Source organism: Mesoplodon mirus (genome assembly GCF_964341445.2).
Source record: "Mesoplodon mirus genome assembly, chromosome: 1".
NCBI classification, from domain to species: domain Eukaryota; kingdom Metazoa; phylum Chordata; class Mammalia; order Artiodactyla; family Ziphiidae; genus Mesoplodon; species Mesoplodon mirus.
Genome location: NC_138976.1, coordinates 209,529,576 through 209,547,768, shown reverse-complemented (window position 1 = coordinate 209,547,768; position 18,193 = coordinate 209,529,576). Strand labels below are relative to the sequence as shown.

At 51.6% G+C, this 18,193-nt stretch overlaps 1 protein-coding gene across 7 annotated transcripts in view; it reads right to left on the bottom strand.

Moving 5' to 3' along the window:
- Positions 1-18,193, bottom strand: part of WNK2 (WNK lysine deficient protein kinase 2) — a 158,831-nt gene that overhangs the window by 95,896 nt on the left and 44,742 nt on the right. For all 7 annotated transcript variants that reach the window (XM_082614017.1, XM_082614011.1, XM_082614014.1 and 4 more), the window contains exons 6-9: positions 16,159-16,247; positions 13,868-14,087; positions 6,072-6,354; positions 2,283-2,485 (exon numbers count right to left, since the gene is read on the bottom strand). In XM_082614017.1, coding sequence (XP_082470143.1) covers positions 2,283-2,485; positions 6,072-6,354; positions 13,868-14,087; positions 16,159-16,247 — 795 coding nt within the window. The remainder of the gene's footprint in view (positions 1-2,282; positions 2,486-6,071; positions 6,355-13,867; positions 14,088-16,158; positions 16,248-18,193) is intronic.

Genomic DNA, 18,193 nt, shown 5'->3' with positions numbered 1-18,193 from the left:
GGAAAGCAACAAGGCCACAGACGTGAGCCCTCACTGCCAAGCACAGCATAGACATGGACTAGGAAAGAGTCAGAAATCTGAGTATGGGATGTTTGATGCTATTAAGAACAGCTGCTAACTTGTTCACTTTTAGGTGCAATAATGGTACTGGGTTTTGTTTTCAGAGTCTTGATCCTGAAGAGATATAGACTGAAATATCTTGGGGCAAAACATCTTTCTGTCTAGGATTTACTTCAAAATACTGTGGATGCGAGAAGCAGGTGAGAGCTATGGAAAAAAACCCAGAGATGACTTCTGAAGCTGAGAGCACATGGACATCAGAAAGTTCTCTCACTTGTTTTCTGGATGAAACACGTGACCATAATTTCCAAAACCATTATCACTCACTTCACCTTCGGCAGTAAACGCTTTATGAAAAGCAGCATGGGGTAGAATGGAACCTCTCCTTTGCATTCAGCTGAAGCCACAGGGCGGAATGAGTCACCTGTGCACATGTTCCTAGAGCCGCAATCCCTAGCCCAGCCGGAGTCAGGAGCTCAGGCAGCCTGGAGGCCTCAAGAGGAGCGGCTTGTACTCCTGACTCCACCATCTGTGCCACTTCTTCCGTGGGTCCCAGGGGCAAATCACCATGGCAACCCTCCCCAGGAGCCCTCAGCGCACCCTGGGGACCCCTTCTGTCCAAGGTGCTTTTGCATAAATAGGCAAAAAGATGGGAGAGAACACTCCAGCCAATTTTGGGTGCATCCTGGCCAGGCCCTCGACCTACCTGTGCACAGGCATCCCGGCCTGTGGGCCAAAACTAGGACAGGGTCAGTGCTGCAGGGACCTGGGTGGAGAGCACACTGTGTGGCCAGGGAAAGTATGACCCTGCCCTAGAGGGGATGAGGGCCGGTGGAAGGTTCTGGCTCAGCCCTAGCATGGGTGACCTAAAGCCAAGAACCACTGCTCTGAGAAGCAGGTGGCCTTCTCATAAATGAACTCTTCCTGCTCTAAAATCATATTTCACTTAATTTTGTGAAACGAGGCAAACTGCAAGTGCAAACTGCAAATGAATACTGGGCTCCAGTCAGCAGAGGCAAATGCTTCGACTGCTTTTCCAAAGGGACTTTCTGAGCCTGAGCAGTCAGGAGGGGAGGGAAGAGAGACAGAGGTGTCCAGAAAGGCTGGGGCCCGGCACTCAGCAGCCCCAAAAGGCAGCCACAGTGTGAGAGTGCGTGATTGAAAGCACACGTGAGAGTGTGTTGGGAGCCACTGTAACGCGAGGCAGGAGATGCTCTTCGGGCAGGGGCGCTGGCCCTGACTACTTCTGGGCCTGAGGGGCATCTAAATCTCTCTCTGGACCCCTCTCCACAGCCTGGCTCAAGGGCAACTTCCCTGGGACTGACCATTTGGGACTGGGAAGCAAGCAACTGTTTTGCTTTCTTTAACATTAAAAAAAATCAAAATAGGGCTTCCCTGGTGGCGCAGTGGTTGAGAGTCCGCCTGCCGATGCAGGGGACACGGGGTCGTGCCCCGGTGCGGGAAGATCCCACATGCCGCGGAGCAGCTAGGCCCGTGAGCCATGGCTGCTGAGCCTGCGTATCCGGAGCCTGTGCTCCGCAACGGAAGAGGCCACAACAGTGAGAGTCCCGCGTACCGCAAAAAAAAAAAAAAAAAAAAAAAAAAAAAAAAAAAAATCAAAATAAAAAACCAAATGCTAAATGTGATCCCCTCATCTAGCAATTTCCATCTCATCTAACAAATTACTCCACAGGCATAAATAAGCATGAGGCCCTTTCAATCCTACTTCTCAAACATCACTGAAAACGCTTCCCGTGATTTGATCGTTTCCATACCTCTAAACTTTTAATGGCTGCATAATATGTGGTGGAGAAATGCCAGGAGATACGTAACACTCCCTCAGTGAAACTAGACACTGAGACAAAATCAAAGGTTTCATTACTATAAATGATGCTTTTCTGTCACCTCTGCAACAGTCAGAAGTAAATTTTCAGGCCCAGCGTCAGTCACAGGGCGGGACCTTGCCAGGTTTATCACAGCTTTGCAAGCACTGGGTGTCACTGGGCTCTGTTTCCAGTATTTTCTCATCTGGCAGGTCTTTCAGGGTACACCATAGGCTGCTCCAGCCTGCAGCCCTGCAGTTACTGGCAAGGATGGACCTCCCACGGGCCTGCTTTTGCATGGCTGGGAACTGACAACAGGCCAGCACCGACTGGATGGACCATCACAGACTCTAGTCCATGTGGACAGGAACTCTGGCCAGAAGGGGTGGGCTGACTCACCACGGCAGGCTGCTGGTAGGCCCCCAGTGAGGGCAGGCTATGTGGCAGGACAGGCCCATCACTCACGCTCACAGAGGGGCTGCACACACACTGGGCGGGGGGCTGCACTCCATCTGCCAGCGAGCCCAGCACAACGCTCTGCTGGCTGCTCTGCGAGTCCGAATACACCGTGGAGCCCTGGCCACTGTCAAACGTGCTGTCCGCTGGGGAAGGAGCACAAAAGCACAGCTCAAAACGGGTACCCCCAAACATCACCCCACAGCACTCCAGCAAGTCTCAGGGAACGCAAACGTGGGACAGCTTGTCCTTGTGTTTTCTTCTGTAAAACAAAGACTTGGTTACATTTCCAGATCACATACATAATAAATGTGTGTCATTTAAAAAAGTCAACTAAAGAACGGTACAGGGGGCTGTAACTGTACCACCCAGAAATGGCCCTGGCAGCCTGCCCACACACTGCCTGACATCTGTTGGTGCTCACCATGGGCCACCAGGGATCCCAGGTGGGTACCTTGCACCATCCTCTGTAGGCAGGACGACTTCCACCGGCTTACAGATAGGGACCTCATCTGGCACCTGACCTGGCCTTGAAAGTGGGCACTTTCAGCTCTTCAAAGGCACCACCAGATGGAATGTCCAAGTTAGGAAAAGCTACAGTCATGCAGAGGAAAAAATTACCACCTGAGTTTTATAGTGGGGGAGGGAGGTCTCAGGACCCTGACCACCTCCACTCACCACAGCAAAGAGCCTGCAGTAGGAAGACCTGGGTCCAAATCTAGCCCCTCACTTCACAGGCCCAGGTGTAACGTGGTTGGAAAATGGGGCGGACGAGGTGCCTGCCCCACAGAGAGGCCATAAAAGCGGGACCCAGAGATTCCACGGCCCAAGGCAGCCCCCCAAGAGGCCAGTCTCACCCAAGGTCAGCCCAGATTGGCCATCAAACCCAGCCTGGGTGGAAGGAGCTGCCTGCACATGGGGGCTCAGACAAGACTGCCAGGGCCCACAGGCTGGCCTCACCAAGCCTGGGAAGACACCTGGGAAGACAGGGCGCCTGCATGCTCATGCCAGGCAAGAGTGAAATGCAAAAACCTGTTTGAAGTGGCACTTTTGTTTTACTGCCTCCAGATTCCAAAGGCTACATAAATATTAGGATTTGTCACCTACGAACACCAAGCTATTTCTATGGGGTGCCTTTTAGTGTTGGCATCGTGTCCATTTGTAATTTAAACAAATAAAGTAAGAGAAGACTCTTGTTGGCTTTGCAACAAAATAATTTTTCCCAAGAGCTGATCAGAACTTATTTTGACCCAGGAAGACTTAAGAATGGTGAGGTTTGATTGTGCAAAGCCAATTTAACAAGTGGCTCTGAGTTTTAATGAGGTGCCTAGTAGTCATTGCTACTTAGAGACAGAGACAGAGAGCATGTGCACGTGAGAGACAGAGTGTGGGCACACGAGACAGAGAGAGGTGAGTGCATGAGAGAGAGCACACAGACCAACTTCAAGTAGAGTGACTCTAACCATATATGTGACGTTTTATATTTTTAAAGTGAATGTGTTTATTTGTATAATAAAAAATTATTTTTAAAAATCACTTTTAACCTATTGACAAACTGTGTTCTCACAGTCACAGATGCTGGCCCAAGCTTGAGCCTGATCTGGTTAGCTGGTGGGCAGCTAACAGAAAACATAGTGGGGAGTCAAAACATATGATATTTGCTGCACCTTCCAATATATGAAAGTGTGTGTGTGCCCATCTTGTCATCTAAGACCAGGCCCCCTCCAGTGATGCGTGTGCTGCTTGCGTCTACATTAGTTCATCTTTATGAAGCACAGCGTGGTCCAGCCGGCCCCAGGCACTGCGGCCAGAGGGATGGCTGAGCACGGGCTTTCTGTTCTGACCCACGGCAAGGTGCAGAAGAGCGTGTGCAGGGTGCTGTGGGTTACAGGTTAGAGGGAGACACAGGGGTGCCCACGTGTGTGCAGGTGTGCCCATGCGCCTGTGCCCATGCACTTGTGTGGGTATATGCTATGTGCACACATGTATGTACGTATGCATATGCATGTTGAGCGTGTGTGTGGTAGACTGCAGGTATAGGTTATGTCTGGAAGTTATTATCTCTGGAAGTGAAAGTTAAAAGACGTAAAACAGCAGTGACCTCCAGGGAGGAAAATTAACTGGCTTTTGCTGTATACCCTCTTGGATTTTCTGAATATTATAAAATGTGACTAAATATAGTCTACTTTAGAGAAATTACGATAAACAGGTAAAACTGTTTTTGAGAAGTATGGCCACTAGGTGAAGCACACTCATTCTTAGTCAGTCAGGAAGGAGATCTGTTTGCAGACAGAACGCCCACCCTAAACGCATCTGTTGATTCACATCTACGCAACGGGTCGAGCCTGTGTCACAACATCTTACCACAGCAGAGCATTTTCTAGGTCACAGGCTGTATCTCTTCAAAGTTCAACAAAAGGAGATTCCTTCATTCCTGTCCTAGAAATGGTCCAACCAAAAATTATGTTTTCAGGGCTTCCCTGGTGGCGCAGTGGTTGAGAGTCCACCTGCCGATGCAGGGGACACGGGTTCGTGCCCCGGTCCGGGAAGATCCCACATGCCGCGGAGCGGCTGGGCCCGTGAGCCATGGCCACTGAGCCTGCACGTCTGGAGCCTGTGCTCCACAACGGGAGAGGCCACAACAGTGAGAGGCCCATGTACCACAAAAAAAAGATTAAAAAAAGAAAAAAAAATTATGTTTTCAAAGTGTGTAGTGGTACATCAGGTGTGGAAAGCCTCTTCCTACAAAAAATGTATGCTATTGAACTAATTTTTCGGTTTATCAGAAAATGGAGTGATGATGTAGCGGTTCTATTCTCCAAAGCAAACTTGAGCAGGTAGGAGAGAAGTAAACAGTAGGCAACCTATCTCAAAGTGATGGCCAGCCAACTGATGGCTTGAATTCAAACAGCCTGCTTTGAAGAATGTTTGGCTATTTTACTGATAAAGAAAGGATGTAACTATTAAATAGATTAAACAGACTATTTTGGTCTTTCCACACAAACAACCTGAAATAGTGGCTTGGGCAGGTGGCTCAGCTCTCCATGCTTATTCACAGAACAGACAGAAAAGGCTACATCCCCCATCTTCAGCTCACGGCTGAATTTTTAGGATACTGAGGACTTCCACTTAGACATGGAGAAGACACAGGATTCTTCATTCCAGTGGTCTGAGATGAAGCCAGGTACAAAGTGACCCCCACCAATCCATCAGTGACACTCTCTGGGAGACACACTAAAGGTCTCAAAGGTTCAGTACCAGAAGGGAGATAACCTTGGGGACGGATAATCCAAGCAGCAGAAGTCACAGCCAAGACCATGCATGGCATGACTAGAGGCTGCAGCCACTGGCAGCCCCAGGACCACAGCATGTGGCACAGATGCCTCCACTGGTCAGTGACTCCAGGGCTGAGGTCCAGCCCTCAGGTTCCCTGTGAGGCTGGGACTGATATATTCCAGACAGGGTAAGAGCTGAACTAAACAAGCTCCATCCCTGCTGGCTCGGGGGGCACAGGAGGTTCTGGGTCTCCCTGGATATTTGTCCCCCACCTGTCCCGAGAAGCTGGAGTTCAGGGAGACTTAAACCCCTCTGGGAACAGATCTTTTTGCAACGTGGGGATGCTTCCAGCGCCCTCCCTGGAAGAATGTTTGCCCACACCAATCATTCATACCCGCGGGGTGGGCTAAGGGGAGGGCGGCAGGGCAGGGGGGCCCTGGGGAGGGCAGCACTCACAGGCCAGGGAGGTGGCGCTGGCCGGCAGCGCAGGGGTGAGGAGGTGCTGGTCGGCCTCGGGCTCCTCCAGCTCTGGCGGCCCAGCCTGAGAGTGGTAGGTCACCTGGACCTGCAGGGGTGTGGGTGGGCCCCTGGCCTTGTCAGGGCTGCCGGGGTCCCGCTGCTCCTGGGGCTGCAGCGCTGGCCAGATCCTCTTCCGCCGCCACTGGATCAATGCCACACGGTCACGGATGGACTTGGCCACAACCTTCACATCGCTCTCATGGAAAAATCCTGACTCAATCTGCAAAGGAAATCGCCGTGTCATTACTGGGATCAGCCCCACCCACTTGCCCCACTACCAGGCAACCCTGCCGTATACACCGCCGCCTCCTGCTTGTGGGGTCTCTGCCCAAAGTCCCCTCCTCGGGTCCCTCACCCCCATCACCGAGCTCGTTCCTCTCATGGACACTCTCGTCACCCCGTAAGTAAGTATCCTCCCGCCATCGACTGTAGATCCACAGGGAGAGTGACCATCTCAACCTACACTGACCCGGCTCCTGGGTCGGCGACAACACAGCAGATGCTCGTAACCATGGGCTGGATGTGTGAGGGGAAAGGGAAGATCCTAATCTGCCTCTGGCAGGGCCAAAACTCAGAGTAGCCCCTCACTGGCTGGGCCCCAGGGCTTTCATGGAGCCCCTTGCTCAGGCTGGCCGAGGGCGGGAAAGAGGTCCTGGCCGCATCTGTGTGCTCAGGGACAGGGACAAGTAGCCTCAACCAGTCCTCAGTGCTGTCCTGGACATTCTCTGAGAAGCCACAGAGGCTGGGGGAAGGAGGCACATTTAGTAACAAGAGACCAGAAAAGTGTGTAGCCATGCCTAGCAAAATTCTGAACCCAGTTTTCCCAACGGAGCATTTGAGAGCATTTGTAAATGAATCAAGGATCTCCAGGAAACATCAGAGTGCCCTCTGAGAATATTTATGGCAAAACCACAAAACAGCGGAAGCCAGGTTCCTCACCGTCACTGTGGGATTCCCCACGTAAAACAGGAGAGAACCAGAGAACAAACCTCGTGGCACTGGAATCATGTGAACTCACGGTTTTCAAAGTACAACACACATAAATATGCCAGATGTAGATGTGAGTGTGTACATTTATGGTGCGGCATGTGCTTCTGAACTGAGCGGGCCCAGGGCAACGACCGGAGCTTGGCCACTGTGAGAGTGGGTTCAGGCTTGCAGGGAAAAGGGCGAGGGGAGCTGGACATCTCACTGTGTCTGAAATCAAGGACATGCTCAGAAAATGACAGACATGCAGGACAACATGGAAGCTAGCACCCAGGGCCTCCCACTGGCTGAATCTGGGGCATTCTGAGCACCAAAATAAACAGTGATGTATGATGGTTTGAAGGACGTGTCTACAGATGCACACAGGAGAAATGAAAGTGATCTGTGGTGGCAGAAGTGATGGGTTTGCTGCCAGCGTGAGGTTACACCAAGGGGGGCCACATACCTGCAGTCTCTGTCTCTCTGTCTCTCAGTCTCTCTCTCAGCCTCTGTCTCTCTGTCTCCCTCTGTCTCTGTCTCTCCCTCTGTGTCTCTGTCTCTCTCCCTCCTGTGGATCACCTGCTCCCATGAAGCCATGTCATGAGCTGCCCTTTGAATGTCCCACCTGGCTGGGAACTGAGTGTGTCACCACCAGTCAGGTGAGCAAGCACAGACACAAACCCTCGGCCCCAGTCAGCCCTGGCAGATGCACTGGCTACACCTCATGAGGGGCCCTGAGTCAGAAGCACCCGCTAAGCTACCCCCGGATGCCTGACCTCGGAGACTGCGCAAGACCATAAGTGTGTACAGGCCTGTGTTGGGGGTAATTTGTTGGCAGCGATAGGTAACTCACCAATGGAGCATACAACCTACTGAATAAAAGAGAAACTGTGAGTGCACACAGATATAAATAAACAGCAAGCCTGGTGAAAATGGAATATTTACGTAGTTTCAAGGTACCTTCCCACAAAACAGCTATTAATTATAACTGCACATGGAGACCCCTGGCAGAAACCCTCAACCACATGACCTCAGGGAGTGTCCTCGGTGGGCTGACCGTGGTGAGCGACCCTGATCTGCGCTCTTGCCATGAAGGCATCACTGGACACCTCGGACCCTGGGCGGGGCTGGGTTGCTCTCCCAGTTCTGACAGCCGAGGCGGCTGTTAGGAAAGTCCCTGTCTGTGGGACACAGACACAGGTCTGGCCAAAAGAAGTCACCTTGAACAGTTCTGTTCCACATTTGCAGCTTTTCTATAAGTTTGTGATTATTTCAAAAGACTCATTTCAGAAGACAACTCCATTTGACAGAATGAACTGTGCTGAAGTCCTGCAGACATCCACCCTGAGGCCCCCGCCAGGCTCAGCCCAGGACGGGGAAGTGTGAGCAGGGCTGGGCACGTGGCCAGGACTTGCTGAAGAGGCCGAGCCAGGGTTCAGCACCCACCCTCAGTGCCACCCCCACGTGGCTGACCTGACCAGAGGCCGCTGGAAAGAAAGCATCCCACAGACACGCTTGGCTGCCATGTCTATTTTCTGCCCATGACCCATTTTCCCTTCCATCTCCATTTTCACAGTCACCCCCCAGTGATCCTCTCCAAGGTGTTTCTTCTATTTTTTGCCAAACAGCAGAGACTTTGGCCACACTGGAACATCCTATTATCTGGGGGCTGTGTAGCAGAAGGGCTGGCACCACAAACACGAGAATCGCTGGGCTAGGCTACAAGTCCCCTCCCCTCCCACCCTGGGGGTCTACACGAGGGGTCACTTCCAGATCAAAGCCAGCCCAGGTCCCCAAAGAGCCCACCCTTCTCTGAGCCCTGGGGGCATCTTTGTTCTGATCCACGTTCACACAGGCCTCCCCAATGCATCCCCCACCCACCACCGGCACCCTCCCCATGCCCCCTGCAGGACCTGCTCAGTGGAGATTGTAGAGGGAGAAGAGAAAGCTCCCCCATCGGCCTGCCTCCCGCCCCCAGGTAGCCTCAGGAAGGCAGCCTCATCATCTTCACCACTCAACACGCGATAAGCTCAGGTGTTAACAACAGGGCAGCCCAGAGCAGGCGCCAAGTCCTAGAACTGGCAGTACAGTACCACCCCTATGCTTTCAAAGCACTTCCTTTGTAAGGTTACCATCTGTTTATATAACCAACACTGGTGTTTCATTCGTAGTCATCTCCTCTTTAAATTACTTTAAGTTTTGAAGAAGTGTGTGTGTTGAGTTAAAGCTATCAGCAAGTGAACACCCAGCTGAGCAACCTGGGAGTTGTGCGCTCTGAAACTCTGCCCAGCTTGGGCTTCCTCGGGGTCCTAACACCTGGCCCAGGGACAGCCCAGGAGAGGCCCAGGCAGCTGCCATCAGGACCCCAGGGAGAAGGAGATCCCCAGACCCCAGGGTTGGCTCTGGTATTTACAGATGGGTGGGAAGGGGAGGGGAGTGGAGGGAAAGTTAGACCCTGGCCAACGGCTGCAGGACCAGCACTGACCTGCAAGGACCAGCCAGGAGCCAGGTCTAGCCAGGGTTCAGGAGCAGCAGCCAGTAACAACCGGGGCACTCACACAGGTGGAAGACCCCTCTGTGTGAATGTGGCCACTTTCATCACAGGCACTCCAGGGCTCTGGGCTCATTCTGTTTCTTAAGCAGAGTGTTGGGTATGTGTTGTTTTTTTATTATTCCTTAACTGAACACAGTGAGGCACCTTCTTCTGCAAGGATGGCATATAGCACAGAGGATGTTCCCCATGAAAAGGCGCTTTTAAAGGAGACAGAGGAGACGGAAGGGGGAGGCGCCAGGCCCAGGGCCTGCACTGTGAACTCCTGGAGACACCTCCCACCCGTGAGTCCAGTCAGGTGCCAGGGACTTGGTGAGGACCGGGCTGTGGCTACAGGCACAGGGGTGTACGCAAGGGCCTGGGGGCTGGGCAGCATCTGTGCTGCGGCCAGGGGCCAAGGTATTTTCTATGTTGAGGCAGAGAAGGGATGAGTCCTCTCAGGAGGGTGGGCAGGTCCTGGGAAGGGGCCCAGGCCACGTTTGGGCACCACTGTCTTATAACTGAAGAGTGTCTGGAACAGAACCAAGAACGGAGCTGGAGCTGGAGGAGGTACCTGGTCCAGCTGAGACGCAGATGGCACCGGTTGTCTGGGTCCCAGGTGCCTCCAGGACATGTCACCACGTGGAAACCGTGTGCCCTGTCGTTCTCATGCCATCGCTATGCAATGCTCATGGGGGAACGAGAACACTGCTCGCCACCTGTGCTTCCTGAGGTGCCTGCACCTCGACAGACACACACCCTCAAGGCTGTCCAGGGACCCACCTCATCTCCATGCAGGCCTAGCCAACCCCCCCGAGGCCTCCCTCTGCTCCTCCTGCCCCCGGGACACCTGGAGCTGCTAGCCAGGTACCCCCAGTGCCCACAGTCCCTCCAGGACACTCTCCATATGCAACCCACCTTCCCGAACCTCAGCTCACAGGATACCAGCCTGCACACCACCTTGATCGTTACTTATGTTTGTGCTTTAAACTTCAGCAGAAAGCATGGAGAGACCACAGTGTCGCAGTATGGAAAAACAGAGATCCTGAATTATAGGACTGATGGGCTGGTAATTCTCTTTTTTTTTTTTTTAATTTTTTTAATGTGGAATCTAAAAAAATAATACAAATGAATCTATATACAAAACAGAAATAGACTCACAGACATAGGTTACCAAAGGGGAAAGGGAGGGGGAGGGACAAATTAGGACTATGGGATTAACAGACACAAACTACTATACTAAAATAGATAAGCTGGTAATCATCTTAATGCAACTCTCAACAAATATGTAGCAATTCAACAGTGCGCACTATGCAAGGTCGTAGAAAGATCCTCCCAGAAGCACAGAGCTAAACGATACTGTTAAATCCGATTACAGCAGAGGTGTCTGTTTCTAGGCCCAGGAATGTGACCAGCAGCTGAGAAGGAGTCCTGACACGGGCTCCGTGCCATTAGCAAGGCGTCACACCTACCACACGGGCCATCAGGGGCACAGGCTGCTGTTAAGTGGAAGGCAGGGTCCTGACTGGCCGTGCACCTCCCACTCCTGTCCTGCCCTAACCTGCTGCAACCACCTAAACCAAGTTCCATGGACCCCTCACTTGACACATGCCCAGTCCCCTGAGTTCCCCTTGGTCCATGGCTCCCACACCTTAAATGGCATGGCCAGCCTCAATTTCCTTATCTGAGCAGAGCCTCACTGAGCAGTGGTCAGCACAGCCTGGCCCCGCAGATATGCTCCCCACAGGAGCCTGTGCAGGCAGCCTCCCCTCCACCTCCTGTAGCCCACCTTCCCGGTCATGCCAGGATCTTTCCCTATCAAATTACCAGTGGCATTTTTCACAGAACTAGAACAAAATAATTTAAAAATTTTTACGTAACCATGAAAGACTCCGAATAGCCAAAATAATCTTGAGAAAGGAGAACAGAGCTGGAGGAATCATGCTCCCTGACTTCAGACTATACTACAAAGCCACAGTAATCAAAACAGTATGGTACTGGCACAAAAACAGACGCATAGATCAATGGAACTGGAAAGAAAGCCCAGAAATAGACCCATACACCTATGGTCAATTAATCTACCACAAAGGAGGCAAGTGTATACATTTGAGAAAAGACAGTTTCTTCAATAATTGGTGCTGGGAAAACTGGACAGCTACATGTAAAAGAATGAAATTAGAACATTCTCTAACATCATATACAAAAATAAACTCAAAATGGATTAAAGACCTCAATGAAAGACTAGATATTATCAAACTCCTAGAGGAAAACATAGGCAGAACACTCTTTGACATAAATCGCAGCAATATTTTTTTGGATTTGTCTCCTAGAGTAATGGAAATAAAAGCAAAAATAAACAAATGGAACCTAATTAAACTTAAAAGCTTCTGCACAGTGACGGAAACTATAAACAAAACAAAAAGACAACCTACAGAATGGGAGAAAATATTTGCAAATGATGCAACCAAAAAGGGATTAACTTCCCAAATATACAAACAGCTCATATAGCTCAATACCAAAAAAAACAAACAACCCAATCAAAAAAATGGGCAGAAGACCTAAGTAGACATTTCTCCAAAGAAGACATACAGATGGCCAACAGGTACATGAAAACATGTCCAACATAGCTAATTATTTGAGAAATGCAAATCAAAACTACAGTGAGGTATGACCTCACACTTGTCAGAATGGCCATCAGCAAAAAGTCTACAAATAATAAATGTTGGCAAGGGTGTGGAGAAAAGGGAACCCTCCTACACTGTTGGGGGGAATGTAAATTGGTGCAGCCACTGTGGAGAACAGTATGGAGGTTCCTTAAAAAATAGAGTTACCATATGATCCAGCAATCCCACTTCTAGGCATTAACCAGAAAAGACAAAAGCTCTATTTCAAAAAAAAAAAAATACATGCACCCCAATGTTCATAGCAGCACTATTTACAACAGCCAAGACATGGAAACAACCTAAATGTCCACTGACAACTGAACAGATAAAAACGATGTGATACTGTATATACATAAAGGAATATTACTTAAATAAAATAAAGGAATATTACTCGGCCATAAAAAAGAATGAAATGATGTCATTTGCAGCAACCTGGTTGGACCTAGAGATTATCATACTAAGTGAAGTAAAGTCAGAGAAAGACAAATATCATACAATATCACTTATATGTGGGATCTTAAAAAATGATACAAATGAACTTATTCACAAAACAGAAATAGACTCACAGACATAGAAAACAAACTTATGGTTACCAAAGAGGAAAGAGTTGGGAGGAGGATAAATTAGGAGTTTGGGATTAACAGATACACACTACTATATATAAAATAGATAAACAATAGGACCTACTGTATAGCACAAGGAACTATATTCAATACACTGTAATAACCTATGTTAGAAAAGAATCTAAAAAAGAACACATACACACATACACACACACACACGTATACATGTATATACACACATACATAACTGAATCACTTTGCTGTACACCTGAACATTATAAATCAACTATACCTCAATTTTTAAAAATATATTTTATTGTATTGATTAAAAAAAAAAAACCTACTGGGGTCCAGGGAATCCACTTGTAAAGACTCCATCGGCCATACCCTTGTGACTTACTACATTTTTGATAGATGTGCTATTTTCAGTGACGCATTTATTTTAAAAAAGAGAAAAAAAGGGCATGCATTTCTGTGGTTATGACAGGCACAGCCAAGCACTTACTCTCCTGCAACAAGCATGCATATTTTTACTCTTGCTCAGATTTTCCAGTAAAAATCAGTGTCTTATTTCTCAAGTATACTTCTTTCCCTCTGTGATACAAAACATCTCTATTCTCCTGCTCTCACCAGGCCCTCCAGACCACAATGCCCCACAGAAACAAAGTGAAATAAAGATCAAACCCAAAGGCCCACACCTGCACAAGGTTAGCAAGAATCTGGTCAAAACAGGGCTCTTCCTGATATGCTAAAGTCCCCAGGGATCTCTCCGACCAGTCCACGCTATCCTTTCACTGCACCATTTCCAAGGTGATGTCCTACATCTGTGCAGCAGGGTGACTCAGACCTATGTTGTCCTTCACAGCTGCACTCGACCAACAGGGATCCTTGTTCCCAGAACTGCCCACCCACTGCAGGACCACGCTCCTTTTCTGACTTCATTCTAATCTTTGGAAACCACACACTTTCAAGGAACGCACCCAGATTTGCCAAGGAACAAGGACACATTACCATTTCCTGCGCCACGTCATCCGGCGTCTCCCTCTCCAGGTCAAAGGTGAATTCTATGGCCCCATTGTCCTTGGGCTTGCCCTTCAGTTTCTTGGGGTCCTCAACCCAGAGCCGCAGGGCGATGGTGGACTTCCTGCCATGGTCCTCCTCAGCCAGCTCCACCCTCACACCTGTGTCCTCCGCGAAGAAGGCATGGCTGAGCAGGTCCTTGATCTCGTACCTGGGGAGGGGATGGCTGTCAGGCAGGGCAAAGGCACACTTGCTGAGGGGGTCCTGGACACGGGGTGCAGGGGCCACGACCAGCCCTCTAGAAAGTCCTCTGACTGTACTACCCACTGGGCAGTCTCTGCCCTCGAGGGCAGCACAAAACAGTACATCTCCATTCCCTAACTCCCAGGGGAAGAGGAAAAACCTACTACTGAAGACGTCTAACTGCATAGTACGTAAGCCTTCTTTTTTTCTCTCATTATAAACATTAAACATCCCCACTTTTAAGAGACTTGGGTAATTCAGAAAAGAATGTTTAAATCAGGCTCTGCACTGTGTAGCCAAGCCTGCTGAGGTGCTAGGGGGCTCTCAGTTGTCCAGGTAAAACTGAACTGGACCCAGAAGAGGCAGGCCCCCACCTCCCCAGCTCACCACCTGAGGGACCCTGGCCTCAAGGAAGCAGGGACATTTTCAGAGGCTCCTCAGCACGGTAATGGGGGGCGGGTGTTGCCATGCTAACCATTCTGCCTCCCAAATCCACATCCCTAAATGCTCATCTAGTTCCCGTCTCTGGCACAAACAGATCCCTGTTTTGTCCTGGGACGGGCTTCCTCCCAGCATCCTGTCTGTGGTCACCGTGGCCTTCGAGTTCCAGTGGCCCATCGCTGATTGCTGCTGAGGACAACACATCCCACATGCCACCCAGACAGCCCCCATGAATGAAAGGGGGAGAGTAGGGTGAGCAACCCTCAGGGAGGGTGACAAATGCCTGTGGGGACCCTGGGGAAGGTCAGGAGTTAGGGCCCCTGGGGGCGCAGAGGTCACAGCCCTGGGGGCTCTGTCTATCCTGGTCTGGGAGGTGGTCGCTGTACTTTTCTGATGTGATATACTTTTCAGAGTTTTTTAGTATTTTTGTTTAAAAAACAAAACACGATAACCTGCAGGGGGCAAGAGAGAAGGCCTGGGGATCAGGACAGGGCCCCTACATGAGAGATGACGGAAAAGGACAGTGATCAATGCTAGGCACAGAAATGGGGGAGAGGGCATGAGCTGGGTGTGCAAGGGCAGGGAGGGCACGTGAGGGAGTGAGGAAGAGGTATGTGGGGAGAGGAGGAGAAGGAATGGGGAGGGTGGGGAATGGGCAGGAGAAGAAGGGCGGGGCAGGGGAGAAGGAAGAGAGAGGGAGGAGGGAGGGAGATGCGAGAAAGGAGGAGATAGGGGAAGAAGGGGTAGAAGGGAGGAAGGAAGGAGAGAAAAGGGAGGGATGGAGGGATGGGGAAGGAGGGAGGGAAGGAAGGAAGGAGAGAGAGCGGGAGGAAGGAGAGAAAAGGGAGGGATGGAAGGATGGGGAAGGAAGGAGGGAAGGAAGGAAGGTAGGAAGGAGTGGGGAAGAGAGAGAGGAGGGAGGGAAGAAAGGAAGGAGAGAGAGAGGGAGGAAGGAAGGATTGGGGAGGAGAGGAGAGGGAGGAAGGGGGGAGGGAGGGAGGGAAAAAGGGAAAGAGGGAAGAGGGATGGGGGAGGGAGGAAGGAAGGAGGAAGGCTCAGAACACACACCTAGCATCCCGGCTGACCAGCTGGGGAAGGAAGGGCCCTGAGCTGAGCTGGGAGCTGGTCTGGGGGGCATCTCGAGGGCTCTGACTTGAATGTGGGACTTCTGAGACGGGTCAGACAAACAGGTGCATGAAAGACGCAGCCTGGAGCTGAGAGGGAGGGCAGGATGAGACTCGCTGGGGAGCCCGGCATGGGGGTGTCCTCCAGGCTGGGGGGATGGATAGGCTTGCCGGGGACAACACAGACAAAAAGCAACAAGGGAAGAATGAGTCCCCAGTAGCGGCCACACTCCAGGCTGGGTGGGCGAGAAGCAGCCAGCCAAGGGGTTGGGGGCTCTAGGACAGTCCCCAAAGCCAGGGAGCATGCTCCAGGCAGCAGAGCTCGGGCAGGGACTGCCCACCAACCGCCCAGCAGGCTTCTTGGGACCTGGTATGCCTGTGGCCTGAAGTGGCCTATCTCCAATACTCTTCTTCTCTTGGGAAGCAATTTCAGCCAGAGCAACAGCCCAGATCCGATTCTGCCTGGGAACTCACCTTTCCTCCTTGTTTTTGCAGATACACTCCCCAATAATCTCCTTGATTTCAGGATCATGCACTTTCTCAAAGCTGGCCGGCTTGATGCCCTGAAGATGACATGAGGAGAGTCACCTAATACCAAATTGGGGTCTGTTTCTTGTGCACCTCACACTCACCCCAGCAGAAGAGAAGGCAGGAAGTGCATGAGCCTTGTTTGGGGTTGGGGTCGGGGGGGCTGTTTCAGTCTAAGTCCCCACTGAAGGGCTGTTGGGAGTAGTGAGGTCTGGGGAAGAGAAAGATTCAGGGGAGACTCAGAGTGGGGGTGGGGGAGGCGCACCTGCCCAAGGCCACCCACCGGCCAGCCAGGGCCTCCCATGCCAGCTGCCCAGAGGGTCTTGGAGGCTGGACAAGGAACCCTAAAGAGCTGGCCTTTCTCGCCACGGCCCCCTGGAGGGTGCAGAAGTCACTATGCGGTCACTGTTGCTGGCCCCACTGTGGTCACCGGCGGGGCTGACTTCCAAGGCCTGGTGGCTTGAGGGGGCTGCAAGCAAGCATCTGTGCCACAGAATTCCACAGCCAGCAGCCACATCAGATGACTTTCAGGCAGTGGGAGCAGGAGGTGGCTGAGCATTCATGCTGACCAGAGACCCAGCGGGTGCTAGGGGTGTGCAGCCAGAGGCATGGGGGCGGCAGAGTGTCAATCCCACAAGCAGATAGGATTCCAGGAGAAACAGGGGCTGGACTGCCGGGCTTATTTGCAATCTGTTCAGGGTGGGGTTTGTGGGGAGGGGATCCTGGTTTTTAAACATTTTAAACACAGTGAGGGCTCAACCATCATGTTCTTCCTCCTTCAAAACGACTTTGCCTTCAAAGGTCTCGTCCTGGCTTGTTTTTTTGTTTTTTTAAAGCATACATTTTCCCACAGAGAGGAATGGGGGAGAGGGGAGGCGCAGCCCCAGCCGAGGGGCAGACCTGGGAGTGCAGTATCCCCAGCAGCTCCCACCACCCGGCTGGGGCCCCATGGTGCCCACCAAACCCCTGCCCACGACCCCTGGCCATAACCAATGGGGTCAGGTTGTGCCTGACATGCAGGGGAGTCTGTGCAGCAACAGACACAGCACCCTGGGTTTCAGAAGCAGACAAGGGGTCCCCCTAAGATGAGAACCCCGTGCCACTCCACTGAAGCCAACAGAAAAAGAAGTTTACCTATGCCAGAAAGAAAGGCCACAGTCCTACGGGGGTGGGGGCAGGTGGTCTGAGAAACTATAAATACAGGGAAGTGTGTACGTACACTGTCATTTAAATCTCTGGAGAGCCGAGGCCCCCAAAGCCGGTGAAGAATGTGTCAGAAGAACAAGTTGCTGTTTTGAAGGGGCTCACGTCTCTGGGCTCATAAGCATACAGAGTTGGGGCAGCTGAGAACTATGGGCACCAAGACCCCGAGACCCCCATGGATGGGAGCAGATGCTGGAGGCTGGACCAGCGTGTGGGTGTAGCGTGAGGGCCCAGAGGACCCAGAGCACAAGGGTGTTATTGCAAACAGATGAAACACCAAGGATCAGGGAATGCACCTTTCATCTGATTTCCCCAAGGAGGCAAGGTGGAGCTGAGCCTAGCTTTAACCAAACCAACATGGGTCCACGTAGGAGCCGCGGGACCCTGACTAGTGTCCTGTCTCCCAGGGCCTAAATGGGGGGCGGCAGGGCTGGTGGAAGAACCAGAGTGGCCGAGGAGCATGTGCCCAGGGGCCTCAGTCCCTGTCTCCCCAAGCCCAGCAGAAGGACCACCACCCCATCCACATGTGCAACCAGAACCAAGGTCAGCAGCTGCTCCACCTGCACCCTGGGCACCAGCACCCCTTCAAGGCCTGGCAATGCAGCCCTAACCTCCCCTGTCCCCCTGGAGGACCACTGCCCACAGCCGATGGGCCCACCTCTCCGGTCAGCACCACTGGGGAGCTGCACACCTATCTGTGGGTCTCTGACCCATGCCCACAAGTGCTGCCAACCAAGGATTCTCTCTTCCCACCTTGCACCCTCAGCGGCACACAGGA